Below are 20,241 nucleotides of genomic sequence, written 5' to 3'. Positions count from 1 at the left end.
GTTTGATGGCTTGACTGCTGAGCTGCTCCCAATAGAAGTCTATGGCGGAGGTGATGCAGATCTGCTCGGTTCCTACAAAAGTTTGTCCTTCCTACTGCCGACAGCGCCAGACTGCGCAGCGTCCAGGATTAAACGCCATCATCCGTCTCTACAAGTGCCGGGGTGTTAATCACGGTTTACAGGATGGGATTGAGCAGAGCCGTGTCAGTTTAGCCTTCAGGAAACGAGTTGACGTGCAGCCAGATTAAGAGCTTTCCTCTATGATATGTTGTGCGTCCGCTGAGCGCGGTCCGCTCCTGGACGTCCCCAGTGCAGCAGCATTAATTCACAGGCACCTTGTTAAGGGGAAGGCTGGCGGTGAGACGCCTCCTTGCACAGCAGTAATTAGCAGGCCGGCTCCGTGCAGCCGTCAGAGGTCTTTGGCCGCCGCAGCTCCGTTCGCACTGCAGAGTTTACGATTATCGATCAGAATTGTTCAAATCAGGAAGTTCTGCAACTGCAAAATGAGTTTGCATAAAAACTAAAATAAAACAAAACAAAAAAGCAGTCTATTAAAATCCATGCAGTCGGCTATAAGCGCACGTTGCAGGCAGCGCTGGGTTTCGTTTCCAGGCCTTCTCTGCTGCAGGTTCTTGTCTGCTAATTTACCACGACGACAAAATCCATTTTTAACCCCTTAGTGATGGAGCTTTTTTGCTTTTTTTCCATTTTTGTTTTTTCCTACTCCCTTTTAAAAAATCGTAGCTTCTTAATTTATCCATCGACGTCGCTGTATGAGGGCTTGTTGTTTTTTGCGGGACGAGTTGTATTTTTCAATGGCACTATTCAATGTACCCTATAATGTACTGAAAAACTTTTTAAAAATTCTTAGCGGAGAGAAATGGAAAAAAATTACCTTCCATCATCTTTCGGTGCGTCCTGTTTCTACGTCACACAAACTGCAACGAAAACGACCTGATATTTTTATTCTATGGGTCAGTACGATTGCTACGATACCAAACTTGTATAGTATTTTTTTTTGCTGTAGTACTTTTATTTATTTATTTATTTAAGATATTTAATTTTTTTCAATTATTTTCTGCGGTCATTTTGTGCGCGCAATACCTTTTTTTTATTTTTCCGTCGACGTAGTTGAGCAAGGGCTCATTTCTTGCGGGATGTCCTGAAGTTTCCGGGTTTTTTTTCTTTCTGCGGGATGTCCTGAAGTTTCCGATAGTATCAATTTGGAATACATACGACTTTTTGATCGCTTTTCATTGCGTTTTTTCTGGGAGACAGGGTAACTAAAAAAGTGTATTTCTGGCATTCTTTATTTTTTTTTTTCAGACGACGTTCACTGTGCGGGAAAAATAATGCACTACTTTGATAGATCGGACTTTTACGGACGCGGCGATATCAAATACATATTTTTATTTTATGATTTTGATTTTTTAATAATGGATATGGCAAAAGGGGGGTGATTTTAAACTTTTATAACTTTTTTTTTTTTTTTTTAAACAATTAAAAAAACTTTATTGATGATTTTTTTTACATTACTTTGAAGTCCCCCTGGGGGACTTTAACATGCGATGCTTTGATCGCTCCTGCAGTATGACGTAATGCTATAGCAGTGTGGATGGCTTGATAGGCAGTCTGCTAAGGCAGCCCTGGGGCCATTCATTAGGCCCCCGGTTGCCATGACACCTGCACGGCACCCCCGATCTCACCGCGGGGGGGCCGTGCGGATTTAAATGCCGCTGTCAGAATTGACCGGCATTTAAAGGGTTAATAGCCGCGATCGGCCGAACGGCCGAGCGCAGCTATTGCCCACGGGTGTCAGCTGTAATAAACAGCGGATGCCCGCGCTATATAGAGGGAGATAGCGCCGCTACCTCCCTCCATACACGTCCTGCAACAGCAGGACGTAGTTTTACGATAGGGCTGTCACTAAGGGGTTAAGGGTGAATAATCACATTTACCTGTTATCTTCCCTAACTTTGCACTCCGGGGGTCTAATCCTGCGTGACGATGCTGCAGTGTATGTGACCTCCCATCGCTCGGCTCGTCCTCGTGTACCCATCTTTGTGTAGGTGCAGATTGACACATTTACTTTTTAGAAGGCTCGTTCTTCTTTAACATCGACCTCCGGGGCGCTGATGCAGTTCAGTCAGCAGTAAATGCTTGGACCTCCTAATCTGTCCGGGTGGTCCGTGGAGGTTACCAGAGGGCCGCGCTCAGTCTCTTTTTTTAATCCACACTCTGCACTTGGGCAAACTCTCTTGCTGCCCCATTCGTGCTCCTTACTTGGTAGGCTGCGTTCACAGTGGATTTAGGGGTTTCTGGGTCTAAGGTGTTGATGACCTGTCCTCAGGTCAGCGGGGGTCGTCCTCTTCTCCCCACTTTCGTCATATTCATCGGTCACACAGCCCAAGAGCAGCTCGCTTTGTCCTACAATACCAGGCACTACCACTATTCAATGTACAGCGCTGTTTCACGTATGTAGCGATAAAGCAACAGCTGCCACTTCAGACAGCTTGTCAGTGGGGATCCCAAGCAGCAGACCCCCACCATTCAGATGCTGACCACCTATCCAGAGGACGGATAGTCACAGAAAGCTCCTTTAGGGTACGTTCACACATGACTGAATTGCATGCTCATTCATACCACAGTCTGCAGCATATGTTATCGTGTTCGTGTTTGCAGACCTCGGGGTGAGCGCCTCAATCCTGCCCCTTGCTGGTTTGGTGGTCTGGGAGGGGAGGGGGGGGGTCATCGCATGCGACAGTCGGTCCCCTCCTAGTAGTGGTACGAGGGACAATGACAGCTCAGCGTTGTGTGCTGGAAATAGGCGTCCAAATCGGCAGCATTCGTTGTGGCACTGCCACTGATTCTGATGAGGATCCGAAGCCGCTTTCACTCAGTGATGCCGTCGTTGATGTGGATTGGGACTTTGATTCTCCTTCCAATTGAGTTTATATTGAAGGGGTGAAATGTGCTGCAGATCTGCACCAAAATCCGCAGCACGTTGGCAAGGTGTGAACACACCCTTAGGCCGGGATGACATGGGTGGATTCCAATCTGCGACAAAACGCGGACATTAAAAAACATGCAAAATGCTTCAGAATCTGCACGGAAGGCGTCCATTGAAGTAAATGTGGGAAATGTTAGACAGCGTAACAGAAGTCATAGTAGCTCAGCATAATGCACTATTGGGCGGATCTGTTCCGGAAGCTGCTACAGAGCCAGCACATAGGAGCCTTCATGTGCCTCGATCAGCATAGGGTCGCTGGAAGAGTAAAGCCGCGTAGTGGCCAGTACAACATGAGGAGCGCGGGGCAGACCTCAGCGGCTGCCGGTGCATCTTGTGACTTAGTTTCCTTCGACTGCATTACAAAATCTACAGAGGCCGGTAGGCCGGTGCGCCGCCGCGTGGAAGTCATGCAGATGTTGGATCATGTTCATCAGTTCTTGCTAATGAACAACATGACTAAGTGAAATGTTTTTGTGCATCCCACAAGTTTCCGTTGAAGCTTGTTTTTGGATCAGGCCGTCGATAGGACGTTCTCTCACCGGCGACACGCGCCCCTTCCTCTTCCTCCAACAATGAAAGTTGAACACCGTTTTCTCCTCATCGACGGATGGACATGTTGTGCTTCTTCTAGCAGACAGTCAGCCTCTCCACCTCACACAATTACACAAGCCTTAGTTATGGCAAAGCTAATTGGGTTTTCATGTCCGAAGTACTAAAAATCTGATTAGTAATGCAGATGGGAGCGCCGCAGTATATGACCGCTGATCCTTTAACTCGATTTGTTGCAAGTGTTTGTCATTGGTAACCAGACTGGTATGAGGCCGCGGCCGGAAAAGTAGTTGGATAGAATTCAAGTCACACTTTTCTGTCTTCCGGTATTAGTAAGCAGATTTTTGTAGAAGAAAGCGAGTCGCCTGTGACCAGAATTGTGTCTTTATTTTTACTACATAAAACTAGATGGTAAAACCGTTTAAGTTTTCTAATGTTTTTTTATATTATTGCAGATAAGTTAATTCTTATTAATCTTGGAGGTATGTACTTTTCCTGTGATGTCATTTATGGTATATAAATCACATAGAAACTTTGAATACATAAGAAATCATTTGTTACAAGGCTGGGGTGATTTGTATTTCTCCCAGGGGCCCAGACTTCTACACAAGATCTGATTGTCTTCTCCCTGGTAAACACATAAATTCTCCTTACAGTTGTTTTATTGGGTGGGCTGAACCATCCGTGGTGGGTTGGCCGAGAAACCTCTCTGGGGGTCTATGTACATCTCTGAACACTACTCCTCTGCGCCAGTGGCTTGGAGATGTCTTCTGTTACCACTGCTGTTGGTAAAATCCTGCGCCGTGAGCTCTGGGATTGGCGCTTGCAGTTTTCGTTGTGGCCTCCAACATTTGCTAACTACATGATGTACTACTGTTTGGTTGGCCAGTCATGTGACCAGTGCCGGCCAGTCACATGGAGGGTATAGTGGATTGGTAACCCTAACCTGTTTGATTAGGTAGTCTAAAGGCGGCGGAGCCATCGTGTCTGCCTGAAAATGGCACCAGGAACTGGCGAAGTGCAGAGACCACCGAAGAGATCTATAGAGAATGTATCCACCCTCCAGTCTTGAAACAAGGATGACACTTAAAAGAACTTCACCCTGCCGCTATGGTTTTAAGTATAAAGAGAGCGCCTTTGCGTTCTTGCACACATTGTGTGGCGCTCTCGCCTATTTTCCTCTCCTCGGTTTGTATATGGCGGTTTTCCTTCCCGGTCTGCAATATTTCTGGTTCTACGTGGAGCACTAAGGTTACACCACAAAGGGTCAAGTTTTGTTTTGATGTATTAAATCTGCTTTAATCTTGGTGGGTTTCTCTCTACGGGTTGTGATTATGGGCTTTTCTCCCTGGTCCTCTCAACAGTTCTTGTTTTCGGCAGACTCTAAATTGTCCTTTGAGTCATTGGTTGAGCGTTGACTCTCAGCATACATGAAGACGTTCACACAAATCACTGCTGGGTCTTAGATGGACGCGACAATCCTGAAGGTTTAAGATGAGCTTTATGGAGATGATCAGTGATGAGAGGTGGAAATACCATCACACCATTGTGTCATTGTGTGTATGTTCTTTAACCATGTGTAATGTAGTGTATTGGTATAGACCTGACATGAAAGGGTATTTACATCGATCTATATTAAACCTACACCTTCCTGCCAAAATTAAGTGCACCCCTCAGCAAGAATCACAAGTAGTTATCTCCATATGTTAATACTTAGTGGGGCTCCTTTGGCCCTAATGACATGGGATACTCTCCATGTCATGCTTCCTACGAACGTCTGATACACTTTAGCTGGTATTTCCCTCCATTCATCCTGCAAACATCTGGCAAGTTCTCTCAATATGACCGCTGTTCACATTTCCTGACCTGATGTCAGTTTTTCCCAGAGATGTTCAGTAGGTTGAGGTCGGACTCTGTGTAGGCGGTCCAATAAGGGAACATCCATGTCTTCAAACTGGCATAAAACAGTGGTGGATGTGTGGAGAGGCGTGATGACTTATTGGAAGTATGGCCGACCATTCCCAGAGTATTACCACATTGTCGGCAGCACATTGTCTAGAATGTCAGGGTTCACCTCTGTGTTAGAGGTTCCTGTCACTACAACCAACGGCCCGCGACTGCGCCGCGTAAAATAACCCCAGCTTTCGATTCGGTCTTGTGCGTATATCCTAAGTAGTCAGGTGACTTCCATTTTGCATGTGACTCAGCCAGTTACAGGTTTCAGCGGTGATCATGCATGTGGCCACTACCTGCTCCTTTTGAGTTTGCAGCGGTGGTGTCTGGGGCTCCTGCAGAGGATCAGACCCTATTTAAGGAGGGACGTTTGCCTTATTTTTTATTTTGAGTCCCTGAAGTCCTAATTAAATCCTTGAGATCCTTCCGTGTTGCAGTGGCTACACCATTACCCATAGTGGTTCAACGGAATATAGATGGCCAGGGGTTCGGGCGAGCGCGTTGAGGGGGGCAGCAGGTTGGATGAACAGTGTAGGTGGCCAGCAGTCTGGTGATGGCAACATAGGCTGCCCAGTGGGTTGTGTGATCGTAATGTTGGTGGGCCAGGGAAGCGTAACATAGGGGGGCCGAAGGTTTAGGGGAGTACAACATAAGGGACCAGTGGGCTGGGTGAGCGTAATGCAGGGAACCAGGAGGTTGCGTGAGCATGGCATAGGTGGTCAGGCAAACCCAATGTAGGGGGGGGGGCCATGACATGCAGCTATACATCAAGTATACATCTTATCTTTAAAGTGAGGGGATATTTTGATAGTTTGTAAGCGCGTTATGCTGCTGCTTGTTATCTGACTTTGTCCGGCTTCGCATCGGTGTTTGTCGCTCCCCCTCTCCCGCAGCGTTTGCTGGCGTGACATCACAGCACCCGTATTGGAACCTTTTGTTATGATGACAAGATGGAATGTTCTGTTTCCACTTGTATCCTGTGTCAGAACATCCATAATGTGATCAGAATTGTTTCCTTTTAATTGTCACGGTCATTGCTTACAACATCAGAAGCGTGTACGTAGAGATCTGGAAGGTGGAGCCCTGCGTCCTTGGCACATAATTGGTGTGGAGTTTGGTTTTTGCAGCCTCAGCGGCTCTGTGGTCATTTCTCCTTCAGCCCGGCTCTGCTGAAAGCCGTAGATCTGCAGCAATGAGTGGAAGCTTCATATTTGTGGTCCTGATTAATGAGCAGCCTTAAAGTTTTTCCACATGATCGTTTCAGTCTGTGCCCCCCCAATGCCCTACCGCCGGCCCAACGCACACGTCTTAACATAAAAATAAGGAGGAAATGGGGGTGGGGGGTGGTTTTTAGTGGTAAAGGACTTCATCATTGCCAGCGTGGTGTGTCCTATTGACCCCCATTGTCAAAGTCAGACAGTAGCAGGGAAATGCTTGGTTGACTGCGGCTTTCCCCAGCAAAATCGGGACCAGCGGTAACTAGCTATTTGCCAGGGCTCCGTGTTCGGGTGTGTGTACGCACCCTATATATGAACGGATACGGCATTCTAGTTTGTCTCGTTCGATGAGATTGAGGCCTGGACTTTGGGCGGGCCAATGACGTTCTGCTCCCTACACTACGTGCCGTATGACATGGCGCTTGGTCATGTTGGTGGAGACATGGAGCTGTACAGAGTATTACCACAGGGGAGCTGATGCCACATTGCTGGATGTCTCTGTACCCATTGGTGGTGAGGGCGGACTTCACTATAACCAATGGCCCCAGTTCTTCCCAGCAGAACCCCGCCCCCGCACCATAAGAGAACCTCCTCCAAACTTCACTGTTGGAACAATGCCCTTATGTAGAAACTGCTCTCCAGGCAACCGCCACACCCACGTGCTGCCATCCGATTGGAAGATGGTGTACTGTGATTCATCCACAACACTTGCTTCCCCTCACTTACAGTCCGTCGCTCCAATCCCCATCGCAGGCGCCGCTGTGCAGTGACTGCTGGGATGTTATGTGTAGCCGCTCGTCTGTGGTAACCCTTCACATGCCGCTCCCTACAGAGGGTTCTGGTACTAATGGATGTCCCAATGTCCTGTGAGACTCCCTGAGCGAGGACAAACGGTGTATGTAGTGTCTTCATAGCTCCTACAAGGCTTCGTTGTCCACGGTCTGTCCGTTTACAAGGTCTCCATGAAAGTGGTGGCACCCAAACACCGGATAGCTTCCATCTCCCAATAACGTAGCCAACAGTGCACTCTGGAGGATCCAGAAGCTGCCATGTCGTACTGATTGTTTGAGGACCGGTGCTGCTCTGGAGAAGCCTTGGAGATGAGAATGAGAAGTTCGAATTAAAGGGGCGCTCAGTCTGGTTTCATTAGCAGAGCGGAGAGCCCGGGCTGGGTGATGGATTGAGATGAGGGAGGCGATATAGGGGGGCGCTGCGCTGTGGAGGGCTTTGTGGATGAAGGTAGTGAGTTTAAATTGAATTCTGTATTTAACGGGCAGCCAGTACAGTGACCGGCACAGGACAGAGGCGTCCGAGTAGCGGCTGGACAGGAAGATGAGCCTGGCTGCTGCATTCAGGATGGATTGGAGAGGGTAGAGTCTGGTGTGGGGGAGGCTGATCAGCAACGAGTTGCAATAATCGAGGCGGGAGTGGATGAGGGCAACAGTAAGTGTTTTTAGCGTGTCCACAGTGAGAAAAGAGCGGATTCTTGTGATATTTTAATCTATATTTGATGTTAGTTGTTGAAACTGGTATTGCGTGTTCAGCGGGCGAGGGGCGAACCATCCGGGAGCCTCTCAATGACAGATCTGTTGGGGATGGAAGATTTTACATTAAAAGATCTTTCATCTGACTAGAAAATGAAAGCTTCAGATATGGGAAACTTCTTTCCAGGCGAAGGCAGTCTGTCATTGGTTGGTGAAAATGCTTATCTATTGTTAAGTTGCAGCATTCATTTTTATCACCTTTTAGTCTGTGTGGGCACCTTTAAAGGTTTTGTTAGTTGTAAATTATTAATAAACTATCAACAGTAGATGGGCAGTCGCCTGCATCTTGGCAAGCCAGTCTGACCAGCGATTCACTGGCCTTACTGTGCTCATGTACTGAGCTGATTTTTCAGGAAGCGGACAGCTCTGTTCCCACTGCAGTGGCCAGGCTTGGTATTGCAAGCAAGGTTCCCATTGAAGTGAACGGCCTGCAATACTCCTGCGGATAGGCAATCAATAGTTGATAACTAGACAAACCCCTGTAAGGGTCCTGGAACTGGAGCGGAGGGTTAAAACGGTCACCAGACCCTTCTGTTCAAAATGCAACTCCTTAGTATGTTGCCCCTCTGTTCTGTGTACATCACCACTGGTAATTATGTGGTGAAGGAATATCTGATGCCAGTAGGGCATTTGCTGCGGATCAGGCTTCTGCGCTACTCCAGTCGTGGCCCTCCAACCGCGTGTTGAGGACGATGATTGGGAAGTTGGTGAGACTTCTATTTTGGTTGAAACGGGCCCTCTTATTGTTGTGGGAGTTTGGCTAGTTTGAGCCGCGTAGTTTCTGGATACGACTTTGTGCCGCTGCGTTTCCATCCACGTTGAGTTTTTTTTTTTGTTTTTAAAGCTATTTTAACCCATAATTTTCCCCAAGTCACTTGAGATGAAGATGTTTAGACGCGCAGCACAAGTTTTCAGAAGACGAGCCGCACTTATTACTTGTCTGTTCTTGTTAGCAGACATCTGCAAGGAGCAGGAAAGGAGCCGCATTGTCAGCCGGCGGTCGGGGAGGCAAATTATAGGTTTGCTCTTCTGTTGTAAAAGTTTGGGTTTTGCAGGAATCCTGCCTGCGCTGTCTGCTCTCCATGTGTTCTCTTTAGCCCGAGTCTGGAAGGGGGGGGGGGGGGGGTTCAAATAAAGCCGCCCATTCAACTGCGTTGTGGCAAGTTTAAGGCTACGTTCACACAGTGCAAGCCAGGTTGATTTCAAAGACCACTCTGGTGAAACACATCATCCATCCCTGCCCCTCACCTGATTGGCTGTCGCTCCCAGGAGGTCTCCTCTGTGTATTGCGCCCACCTCCCTGCAGTGCAGCCCCCTTATCAGCAACCAGCTCCATGCTGAAAGATTTTGGTTTCACTTTCACATTTGTTTCCCATGATGCACCAGCACAGCTTTCTGCAGGGAGAAGGTGGGGGTGGGGTGGTCTAGTTTAATTATCATTGGCTCCTATAGTCTTTTGAATAACCTACAGATGGTAAGTATTAGTCAGGAGCGTGAGCTGTGATCTCCTCTATTATACCTGTGTGATCAGTACCTGTGACCCTGGCGGTTTCTGTTGTAGGATCCATCCATGTAACAGCATCACACAGACTGAGAATCTGAACACATACGTAGATCTTGGTCACAATTAAGATCACATGACCATCTGAGGAAAGGGATGCTGGGAGTTTCAGATAAAAAGGAATAACTATCCGAGGTGACACCAGCCTATATATAATGCATAAAATCACCGGCGTGGCCCTTTAACACACCTCCCCCACGTGGTACAGACACATTCTGCATGGAATTGATATGTGCTGCGGGTTTTAAATCCAGCCCTTTGCAATGGTTGAAATCCACAGCAAATCTGCACCGAGGTCCGTGGGGGAACCTGCACCGTTGGGTTCGGATTTTGCCACTGAGGATTCCATGCGTTTTCCTCTGAGCAAAATCTGCAGCGAATACGGCTTGTGTGACTGAACTCTAATAGGGGCCATCCGGTTATAAGATATTGATGGTCCTTCCCCAGGATATCTTGTCGGCATGGTTCTGCCGCCCAGAATCCTACATATCGGGCTTTTCACTGGGCCGCTGTGATCATGCACTGAGCTGATTTCTGTAGGAAGCACACAGCTCTGTACCTACTGCAGTGGCCGGGCTTGGTATTACAGGAGAAGCTTTCATTCATTTTAGTGCTTGCAATACCAAGCTTGGCCACTGCAGTCGGAATGGAGCTGTCTGCTTCCTGCAGTGCATAAGTGAACTGGCTCATTCCTGCAGTGCATAAGTGAACTGGCTTATTGGCTGCTGTCCTGAGAGGCCATCATTAGATCAACGGTGGGGTTCTGTCAAAGTGACACTTGGACAACCCCTTTAACTGTTGGTGCCGTTCCTTTTTGTGTACTGCTTCCCTGAGCCTCTAAAAATTAAAACCCATGAAGCCTTGTGTGCACAGACTGCTCCACCCTGCACTAGGCATTGCATGGAGTGTTAGAGGCCTTAAAGGGGTTGTCTGATTACCGGACGGCATCCCTTTAATAGGGCTGCCTGTAGTGAAATAATAAACTGAGCATTAGAGATCCAGGACTGCTGCCTCGCCGCGATCCCAGCATTTATTGTGGTGGCTGACGTCACTGGTAGTCAGGTGACCACGGCAGCGTCACCGCTCGCATCCGGAGCGCTATGATGCCAGGAGTTTGGGAACATGCTGCTGCAGTGGTCACCTAACATCCAGTGACGCCTGCTGTCACTACAAACAGGGACCCGAGCGGAGAGGTTAGTACAGCGGGACCCGAGCGGAGAGGTTAGTACAGCGGGACCCGAGCGGAGAGGTTAGTACAGCGGGACCCGAGCGGAGAGGTTAGTACAGCTCCGTTTATTTTACTATTGGCAGTCCTATTGGAGGGATGTTGTCCAGTAACCAGACAACCCCTTTAGGTACCCCATACACATTACTGCTTAGCCGTTTGAACGAGTCTCTGAGGCTGTCTCTTTCCCCTGAGAGATTATTTTGGGGTACGGAAGGATCAGGGATGTTTAATGTCATCGCCCGATCCTATTGTTCCCTGAGAGATAAGCCGCCATCAGAGCTGTCCGACTATGACTTACCACCCTAAACCTAAACATTCTTATATATGGGGGTAGTTGGGGGAAGCGGCTGAGACCCAGATCGTTGGTCCGCCGGTTGTTGAGGGCGTATGGGCAGCTTTACACACGATATAGTTGTCACTTCTGCGTATCTTTCATCAACTCTCCCTTTTCTTTTGCCAGGACCATAATTATTGGATACAAGTCCACCGATTGGAGCACGGGGATGGCGGCATTTTGGACGTTGATGACATTCTTTGTGACGTGGCTGATGACAAAGACAGAGTAAGTGAGAGAGTTCACTTATATATGCAGTTGGGTTGGCAGCCGGCGCAGGATGGTCGCCGCCACTATTTATATTAGTTTGGTGTCTTGACATTGTGAATGGTGTGATGTGGCTGAACGTCAGGCTGCACTTTCAGGTGACTCTGCAGAATAAGCCGCCGTGTGTACATGAGGAATAACACTGGATCCGGCCTTTTATATGAATTGTATCGCATGTTTGTCACCGGTTTATCCCTCTAATTCTTAGTCTTCCCTGAGCTGGTGGGTGGAGACGGCTGTTATGTGTTTTGTACACAGAAACCAGCAGATTCTGTTCCCTAACTCACGGACATAACCGCATCATGGAGGCCATTATTTCATAGTACCGAGTAGTGTAGCTGTGATTTCAGTAGTCAAACACAGTATGATTAGCTGTAGCAGCCGTATCTGTATTTGTCTGCTTCTCTCTCCTCTTCCTCCTCCCTCCCTTCCCCATAGACATCTATGGGCAGCATGAAGCACCCTCCCTACTACTTCCTATAACCTGTTACGGTGTCTCTGTTACTATTAGGGAGACCCCTAGTGGCTATCACTTTAGAGGGATTTTCCAGCACAAAAACGTAATTTTGGGTAAATTGATTTTACACTTTTGCTGATTAGCACATTGGCTATCGTAATACAAGTTGCTTCAAAGCACAGAGGCCGTTCAGCTCTAACCAGGATCGGAGGGGTTTCTGCGGACATTTTTAATCCATTGCCAGATTATTGATTTAAAGGATATAAGAGGTCTTTGCATCGGTCGTATCTGCCGCCTCCTGACCGGTCTTACAGGGTGGATAAGGATCCGTTCGGGCTTCTGTCTTCCTTTTAGAGCTCTGTATGTTCCGGCACAGGCTGCACAGTGAAGCCGCCGCAGTGGTCTTTGGCTTTCTGCGTTACGTCTGACGGCAATGGTTCGGGATGGGTATAGATACATTATGGGCTCGGCTGCCCTCTGATCTGTTGGCTGTGATGTCGCCGGTGGCCTTGTCCGGCGGGCGCTGCCTTACGGGTATTAAGTTGCACACTTTTCCTCTGTGTAATGTAATCCAGAATTCCTTGTGAAACTTCATACGCCGTAGATGTAACCTTCCCGGAGGATTTCAGGAATCCTGCCAACTGCTGCGCTCCGAGGCATACAGGACCGTCACAGCAGGTGTCAGCCAACTGCCCCGCGAGCCTCGGCTACCTAAACGTGAGAAGCTACTGGGCCTTCCTCCGGCGCTCTTACTCACCAGGCAATTACACTTCCTGAAAGACTGGAATACGTCGGAGACAGAGTTGCTCTTTCATTAGCGAACCTTGCAGGACCTGAAGTGCCGGATCTGCCAGACTCGTGAATGATGTCACTGAGGGTGACTTCACCCGCATCGGATGGGCCGGTGGTGGGAAGAGCTCCTGCAGTTTACTGATAAAATACGTGAAAAACTGATGCCAATCGTGCGGGAAAAATATTGCCTGTAGTTTCAATAGGAAAATGGCGCGCGAATGCGATCAGTTTTGGAACGCTCTGATAGAAAATAATGGCAGTTCTTAAAGAATCGACAAAGACGACTTGTAAAGATTTTCAAACTTGGTCTTAGATTTGGATGGGACTGTGAATACACCCCAAGTCTGTGTGACCCCCGGATCGGGGGCTGTTGGAGGCACTCGGGGAATGAGCACCCAATGGTTTCCCTTCAGAGCTGGAATCCTCTTCCGCACATGTTGGGGGCGAGGGTGTTGCCCTCCGTGTGATTGTCCAACTTTTCGGGTGTTCCCACTGAGCCGGTATTTCATAGTCTGCAGATCCAGGTTATCTGGACTCGGGCGAGAGCTGCTATTAATACGTAATCCTGTTGACTCTAAGGCTCCAGCCCCATCCTGTTGGCAGAAGTCTCTGTATATGCAGGGCGCTGCAGAAGTGTGGAAACGCCCATATAGAATGAAACCGTTGGCAGAAGGTGATGCGGGGGGAAACCTGTTAGGCCAAGTCACCAAAGTGGCGGTTATTTTGAATGCCGCCATCTTGGATTCAACGCTAATTTTTCCAATGGGAAGGTCGTCGAGTGACTTATCAAACTGGCCGAGAATAAACTCCAGATAAGCAATGGCAGCTTCATTTTAACATAACTTTATTAGTTCTCATGTTGACAGTCATTACAGGCGGTGTGAATGATGGCGTTATCTCTAGCAGAGCGCCATCGTCCTTGGGTCAGGTGAAGGAAGCTTTCACTCACCCACCCAGCGGACCTCCCGTCATCCACAGCGCAGCGGCTCAACGTCTTTCCAAATTCCGAGGAACCGCTTCTGTTGCTGATGAAGCAAAATCTGGGCAACCAAAACCGTTACTTTATTAAAGTCGTAGTTCAACGTGTCGGCGTGTTTAGGCGTACCGCCGCGTGTTTCTGTTCGTTGTCCTTTGACTGCAATGTTAAAAAAAAGACAAATGCAGGCGACGGTTTTCAGTTCAGCAAAAAACCAAAATAAAACAAACTCCTGAGATCATGTTTGGCTAAATGTCGTGAAGTTCACATAGTTGGGCACATTTAACCCATTCCAGCTTCTGGGTCAGTTAAACATTACATTTTCTTCCATGTTATGAACAGAAAACGTGCTTTTCACGGATGTCCAGATGCCGCTGCGGTCGGGCCCTTATGTGACATCACGCTGTGCGGTTGTCTGTCATTGCTGACACACGAGTCGACGACCGCTTCCGCTCTGGATGGAGTCATTAGCCGGGATGGTTTATTAGCAAACGCGAGATCCTTCAGCCAGCAGATATCTGACGGGGTTTAGATGCCCCCTAGTGGCCACGCAGTGTAACACTGGAAAGAAAGAAAACATTTTATGCAGATTAATGTTTTTTTTACTCCCATTTATACATTGTGTGGAGTGAGGATGACGAGGCTCTTGTCACATGACTATTAAAGGCAATGTGTCGTTTAGTAATTAAACCAGATGGCAAAATATTTTCTATTTTTTCTAATCTGTTTTTATTTTTGGATTGTAGATTTTCCATTCTATTGTCTGTACGTGACTGGGGGCGGCCATCTTTCCTGAGCTGCTGTTAACAGCATTTAGAGAGACGTTTTACTGTGGACTCATGAGTCGTAGACGCAGTGGATGAGAAGGGGACCCACTTCTATAGGAAAGTTTTGAGAGCATGGTCTGTGACCTGTGCAGGGAGGGGAGGAGGTGAGCTGTGACTATTGTGAATGGTGGGTTCTGTGTTATCTATATATAGGTGTCCCCTTGCAGTGTAATCCTGCCTGTACAGGGAGGGGAGGAGGTGAGCTGTGACTATTGTGAATGGTGGTCCTGTGCTAGCTTTATATAGGTGTCTCCTCAGTGTAATCCTGTCTGTACGGGAAGGGGAGGAGGTGAGCTGTGACTATTGGAAATGGTGGATTCTGTGTTATCTATATATAGGTGTCTCCTCTTAGTGTAATCTCCTGCACTGACCCGCTCCCCTGTGTGCGAGACAGCTCTGCTAGCTCCCGTGCAGGAGCATGAGAGCTAGGAAACACAGGGACGAGTGTCGGGCATCGTTTGCCTGACATTGGTCCGTGTAAATGGACCCTTAACTCTACATATCAGGAAGTGTCAGAGTATTATTGGGCCTAGTGGTCAGTGTGCAGGGAGGGGAGGAGGTGAGCTGTGACTATTGTGAATGGTGGGTCCTGTGTTATCTATATATAGGGGACTCCTCTCAGTGTAATCCTTTCTGTGATAATGAGATGATGGCTGAGAAGGTTGGGGTCCATTTACACGTAGCGAAGATCGCTCAAAGATCGCACAAACGACAGTTTACATAAACTATTTAGTAGCTACTTAAAGGGGTTGTCCCGTGCCGAAACGGGTTTTTTTTTTTTTTCAACCCCCCCCCCCCCCGTTTGGCGTGAGACAACCCCGATGCAGGGACCTAAAGAAAAATCCGCACAGCGCTTACCTGAATCCCCGCGCTCCGGTGACTTCTTACTTACCGGCTGAAGATGGCCGCCGGCATCTTCTCCCTCGGTGGACCGCAGGGCTTCTGTGCGGTCCATTGCCGATTCCAGCCTCCTGATTGGCTGGAATCGGCACGTGACGGGGTGGAGCTACACAGAGCTACACGGAGCCCCATTGAGATAAGACGACCCGGACTGCGCAAGCGCGGCTAATTTGGCCATTAGACGGCGAAAATTAGTCGGCTCCATGGGAACGAGGACGCCAGCAACGGAGCAGGTAAGTGAAAAACTTCTTATAACTTCTGTATGGCTCATAATTAATGCACGATGTATATTACAAAGTGCATTAATATGGCCATACAGAAGTGTATAGACCCACTTGCTGCCGCGGGACAACCCCTTTAATGGCTTATTAGTGTGCAAATGAAGCCTTCGCTGAATGCATTTATTAGCCGGAGGGCTCTTATCTGCTTTCAACTCCTTTTGTTCTCAGACAGGTTAAATAGCTGAAACAATGCCATCAGCATTACCCCGCGGAGAACTCAGAGTGCCGTCCTGATAATTAGCAGTGTGCGATGGACGCGCGTTTAAATGCAACGGGGTATCACTCAAACGATTGCTATTGAGCGTTTGTTTTTTTTTAAAGGGGTTGTCCCGCGCCGAAACGGGTTTTTTTTTTTTTCAACCCCCCCCCCCCGTTCGGCGCGAGACAACCCCGATGCAGGGAGGTAAAGAAAGCTCACCGGAGCGCTTACCTGAATCCCCGCGCTCCGGTGACTTCTCTACTCACCGCTGAAGATGGCCTCTTCCTCCGTGGACCGCAGCTCTTCTGTGCGGTCCATTGCCGATTCCAGCCTCCTGATTGGCTGGAATCGGCACGTGACGGGGCGGAGCTACAAGGAGCTACACGGAGCCCCATAGAAGACTGCAGAAGACCCGGACTGCGCAAGCGCGGCTAATTTGGCCATCGGAGGGCGAAAATTAGTCGGCACCATGGAGACGAGGACGCCAGCAACGGAACAGGTAAGTATAAAACTTTTTATAACTTCTGCATGGCTCATAATTAATGCACAATGTACATTACAAAGTGCATTATTATGGCCATGCAGAAGTGTACAGACCCACTTGCTGCCTCGGGACAACCCCTTTAAGAGCTCTCATCGCTTCGTGTGAATGGGCCTTAATTCTACAGATCAGGAAGCCTCAGACTATTAGGCCTAGTGATCAGTGTGAGAACTGCAGGGTTTTCAGGTTTTTTCTCTTTCCTAAATATCAGATCAGGACATTGAAAATTTGAGGGGAAAAAAAACCTGCAAAAAATTATCAGAAATGTTTTTAAATACAAAACTTGATGCCCAGCAGTCCTGGAATATGCAAAGTGGGCCAAAAGATGAGCCCAGCGCCGCACTCTTCTGAAAGCTGGCCAAAAGAAGATCCGTGTTGCCATAGCAACTAATACAGCGCAGCTTTCATTTTACCTGAGCTATTGGCAACAAAAATTACCGGGGAAGTTTCTTAAAAAAATGTAAAAAAAAATTTTTTTTTTTTTTTTAAATTCGGCCGTTATCCATCGGCCGATGCTGAACATTCACGCAGCATGTCACTGAAATCGGACCTGAACCGTGGATTTGGACACAACACAAACAGGTTTTGTGTGTGTGTGTGTGTGTGTGTGTGTGTGTGTATATATAATCACACCTTCCCTTTAAATAGGAGTACATGTGGTTTCACGTTTGCGGCGGCAGGTCTGTTGTAAATCCGGCTGACAATACCATGCAGCACGTTCTTCCATCCACCAGCCGGACAGAAAGTGGACTGACCCAGTTATACTCAGTAAGGTCCGCCCAGCGCTGGTCGGTTCTGCCAGAGATGGAACTGTTCGGCCGCAGGGAATCCCTCTTCCTGCTCCCCGAACCGAGCAGGAGAGCAGAATCCTCCGCGCAGGTGTATCCCCGCTTCCAGGGAGCGGCTTGTAATCTGTTATGTGACCTGCAATGTTTTGGTTGTAATATTGTTACTTTGCTAGATCTGTAATACAATGTATCCTCTCCTTGTGAGGTTCTCTTATCAATGCTGCCACCTAGTGGATGACCGCTGTACTTGCAGCGGCTGGTGATTTTTCAGTGTATAGATCTCCTTTATCAGGGTTATTCCAAATCCTCTTCCAGATGCGAAACCCCCAGAACTGTTTAATGAGGCTCTGATCCAGAAATTCAATATCAATGGAAACAAACTCCGTTTAGTTGTACTTACATCTGAAATGTTTCCCCCTCAGCGGGGATCAGTGCCGCCCCTTTGTCACCGGAGACGCATGGAGTCTGTAGACGTGTTCCTGCCGCAAATCATGGTGGGCTTCATGGGGGGGGGGGGGGGGGCGGCATGTAGACTAGTCGCAAAGTGTAAGGTCTGGGGAACATCTAGTCTGCGCTTCCCACATTTGTCCCCCTCCAGTCCTTTCCTGCACTCAGTATAGTGGGAGGGGGCCTGAGCGGTTGGTCTCGTGCCGCCATACGTCACCGCCCCGATTGTGACCATTTCCCTTCCGCTCCCTTACCTCGGCTCTGTGCTCTGGATGTTATGGTCTGTCCGCACGCTCAACCTCGATACCGCTAGTCTGCCTCCATCTGTGACCTCTGCTAGTTTTACTACTCATGTACCTGTTCACACTATGGGGCTGCAGCGAAGAAGACAACCCAAAAAGTGGGCTGAAGCATGAAACCCTGGGTCCTGCGGTGCTGCCTCTACGAGCAGCCCAAAGCCCATGTGGCGTGTGACCAGGTGGATCCATATGAAGCGGCCTGACGAGTAGTAAAGAATGTGCTCCCATCTAGTAAATGGGCTGCGCGCCCGACAGGAGGTGGAAATGCGGTTTACCAAACAAGGCAAGAAGGTTACATTGGGGCAGAAGGTCTTCACATGCCGCAGAAATTACCCACAGCGTGGATTTTGAAATCCGGTGTCTGTTGCAGATTAGGGCCCATTTACACAGAGCGATCGCTTAAAAATCGCTAAAAAGCGATCTGTTGAGCGATAATGCTTGCGTCTAAATGCCCGGCCATCATGCATTGCTGGCTGATTGTTAAATTCAGGCCAACCTAAAAATCATCTTGCAGTCTTATCCGCAGTTCTTCGCGGGGAGTGCTGATAGCATTGTTTCCCCACTGGAGAACAAAGGAGCTGAAAGCAGATAAGAGCCCTCGGGCTATTAACTGAAAGGCTTCATTTGCACACTGAGTTGCTACTTAATAGTTTTATGCAAAATGATCACTCAGCTGTCACTGTGCTTTGAGCGATCATGGCTCCGTGTAAATGGGCCTTTATACGTTAGATTTGTTTCCTGTAAGTAAAAATCTGTGTAACCCAAGACTTGTATTTGTAGGAAGGCGGCGAGGACGTCTTACTGGTACGCAGTTTTGATAAATGAGGTTCAGTGTGTATTGCGCCGGGTGTAGCTGCATTTCTCCACGCCGACGGCGGTTCGAGCAGGACAAACGTGAAATGGGCCCTATTTCCTCTTTTTGAGAGGTCTGTTGTAGTGGAAGTAATGATATAGATGGTGTTCAGCGCTGCGGAATGTGCAGACACTTGATAAACGTGGTAAATGTTCTATATTAGTTTGGCGCAGACCCCGCGCTCACCATTGTGTAGACAAAAAAATATATAAATATCTGCAAAATGCCCTAAAAGAGCTCGGACGCTCGCTGCAACTCCGTTTTTTTATGAGCAATGTGGCCCGGCTGTTCTCTGCGATGAGCAGCGCATTATTTTCACTTCGCATAACGCAGTTTTTCTTCTTGATTTGGACACGGACCAAAAAAGACTTTCCCCTCCCCCTCAATTTGGACTTCAAATGGTTTCCCTTTCGCTTTCCTGATGGTATAATTATATGTATGGTGGTTCTTGGAGTTGGGTGCAGTTATCATTTTTACCACTAGGTGGAGTCATGCTTCATGGCAAGATTTCTTTTTGCTGCGTAACACATTTCCCGTTTGCTCTGCGTCGTCCCTCATTTCTGCTCTTATGGTTTTCATGGGGACTAATAATCTGGGAAATAAAGGGTCTGCCCTTGCTGGGGGCTGTTCACAGCATTTTAACTAAACCGGTCTGACAGCCGCGAGGGCTGGATTAGTTATTTAAAGGATGCGAACAGCCCGCTGCAAGGACGTCGCCAGCAATCAAAAGGTGGAGGGCGACCCCCTCAACCACATGACCTGCTGTCTATACTGGAATTAGGTTGCTGGTGCCGACACCACTGGATTGGGCCAGTGCTCGATCGCCGCAGGACGACTTACCCTCTTGCCAGTGCTTGAGTGCCGTCCAGTATTGCCGCAGGACGACTTACCCCCTTGCCAGTGCTTGAGTGCCGTCCAGGATTGCCGCAGGACGACTTGCCCTCTTGCCAGTGCTTGAGTGCCGTCCAGTATTGCCGCAGGACGACTTACCCCCTTGCCAGTGCTTGAGTGCCGTCCAGTATTGCCGCAGGACGACTTACCCCCTTGCCAGTGCTTGAGTGCCGTCCAGTATTGCCGCAGGACGACTTACCCCCTTGCCAGTGCTTGAGTGCCGTCCAGGATCGCCGCAGGAGGACTTACCCTCTCCCACGTGCTTGATCGCCACAGGGTCGCCACAGGGCGATTTACCCTCTCGCCAGTGCTTGAGCGCTGTCCAGG

The 20,241-nt window shown here is 48.5% G+C and overlaps 1 protein-coding gene across 5 annotated transcripts in view; it reads left to right on the top strand.

Moving 5' to 3' along the window:
• The window catches only part of PARD3 (par-3 family cell polarity regulator), a 535,977-nt gene that overhangs the window by 46,143 nt on the left and 469,593 nt on the right, over positions 1-20,241 (top strand). For all 5 annotated transcript variants that reach the window (XM_066585804.1, XM_066585803.1, XM_066585801.1 and 2 more), the window contains exon 2: positions 11,523-11,624. In XM_066585804.1, coding sequence (XP_066441901.1) covers positions 11,523-11,624 — 102 coding nt within the window. The remainder of the gene's footprint in view (positions 1-11,522; positions 11,625-20,241) is intronic.

The sequence above is a fragment of the Eleutherodactylus coqui genome, chromosome 12 (genome assembly GCF_035609145.1).
Source record: "Eleutherodactylus coqui strain aEleCoq1 chromosome 12, aEleCoq1.hap1, whole genome shotgun sequence".
NCBI lineage: Eukaryota > Metazoa > Chordata > Amphibia > Anura > Eleutherodactylidae > Eleutherodactylus > Eleutherodactylus coqui.
Note: the sequence above shows the minus strand (reverse complement) of the source record. Positions and strands in the feature narration are given on the sequence as shown.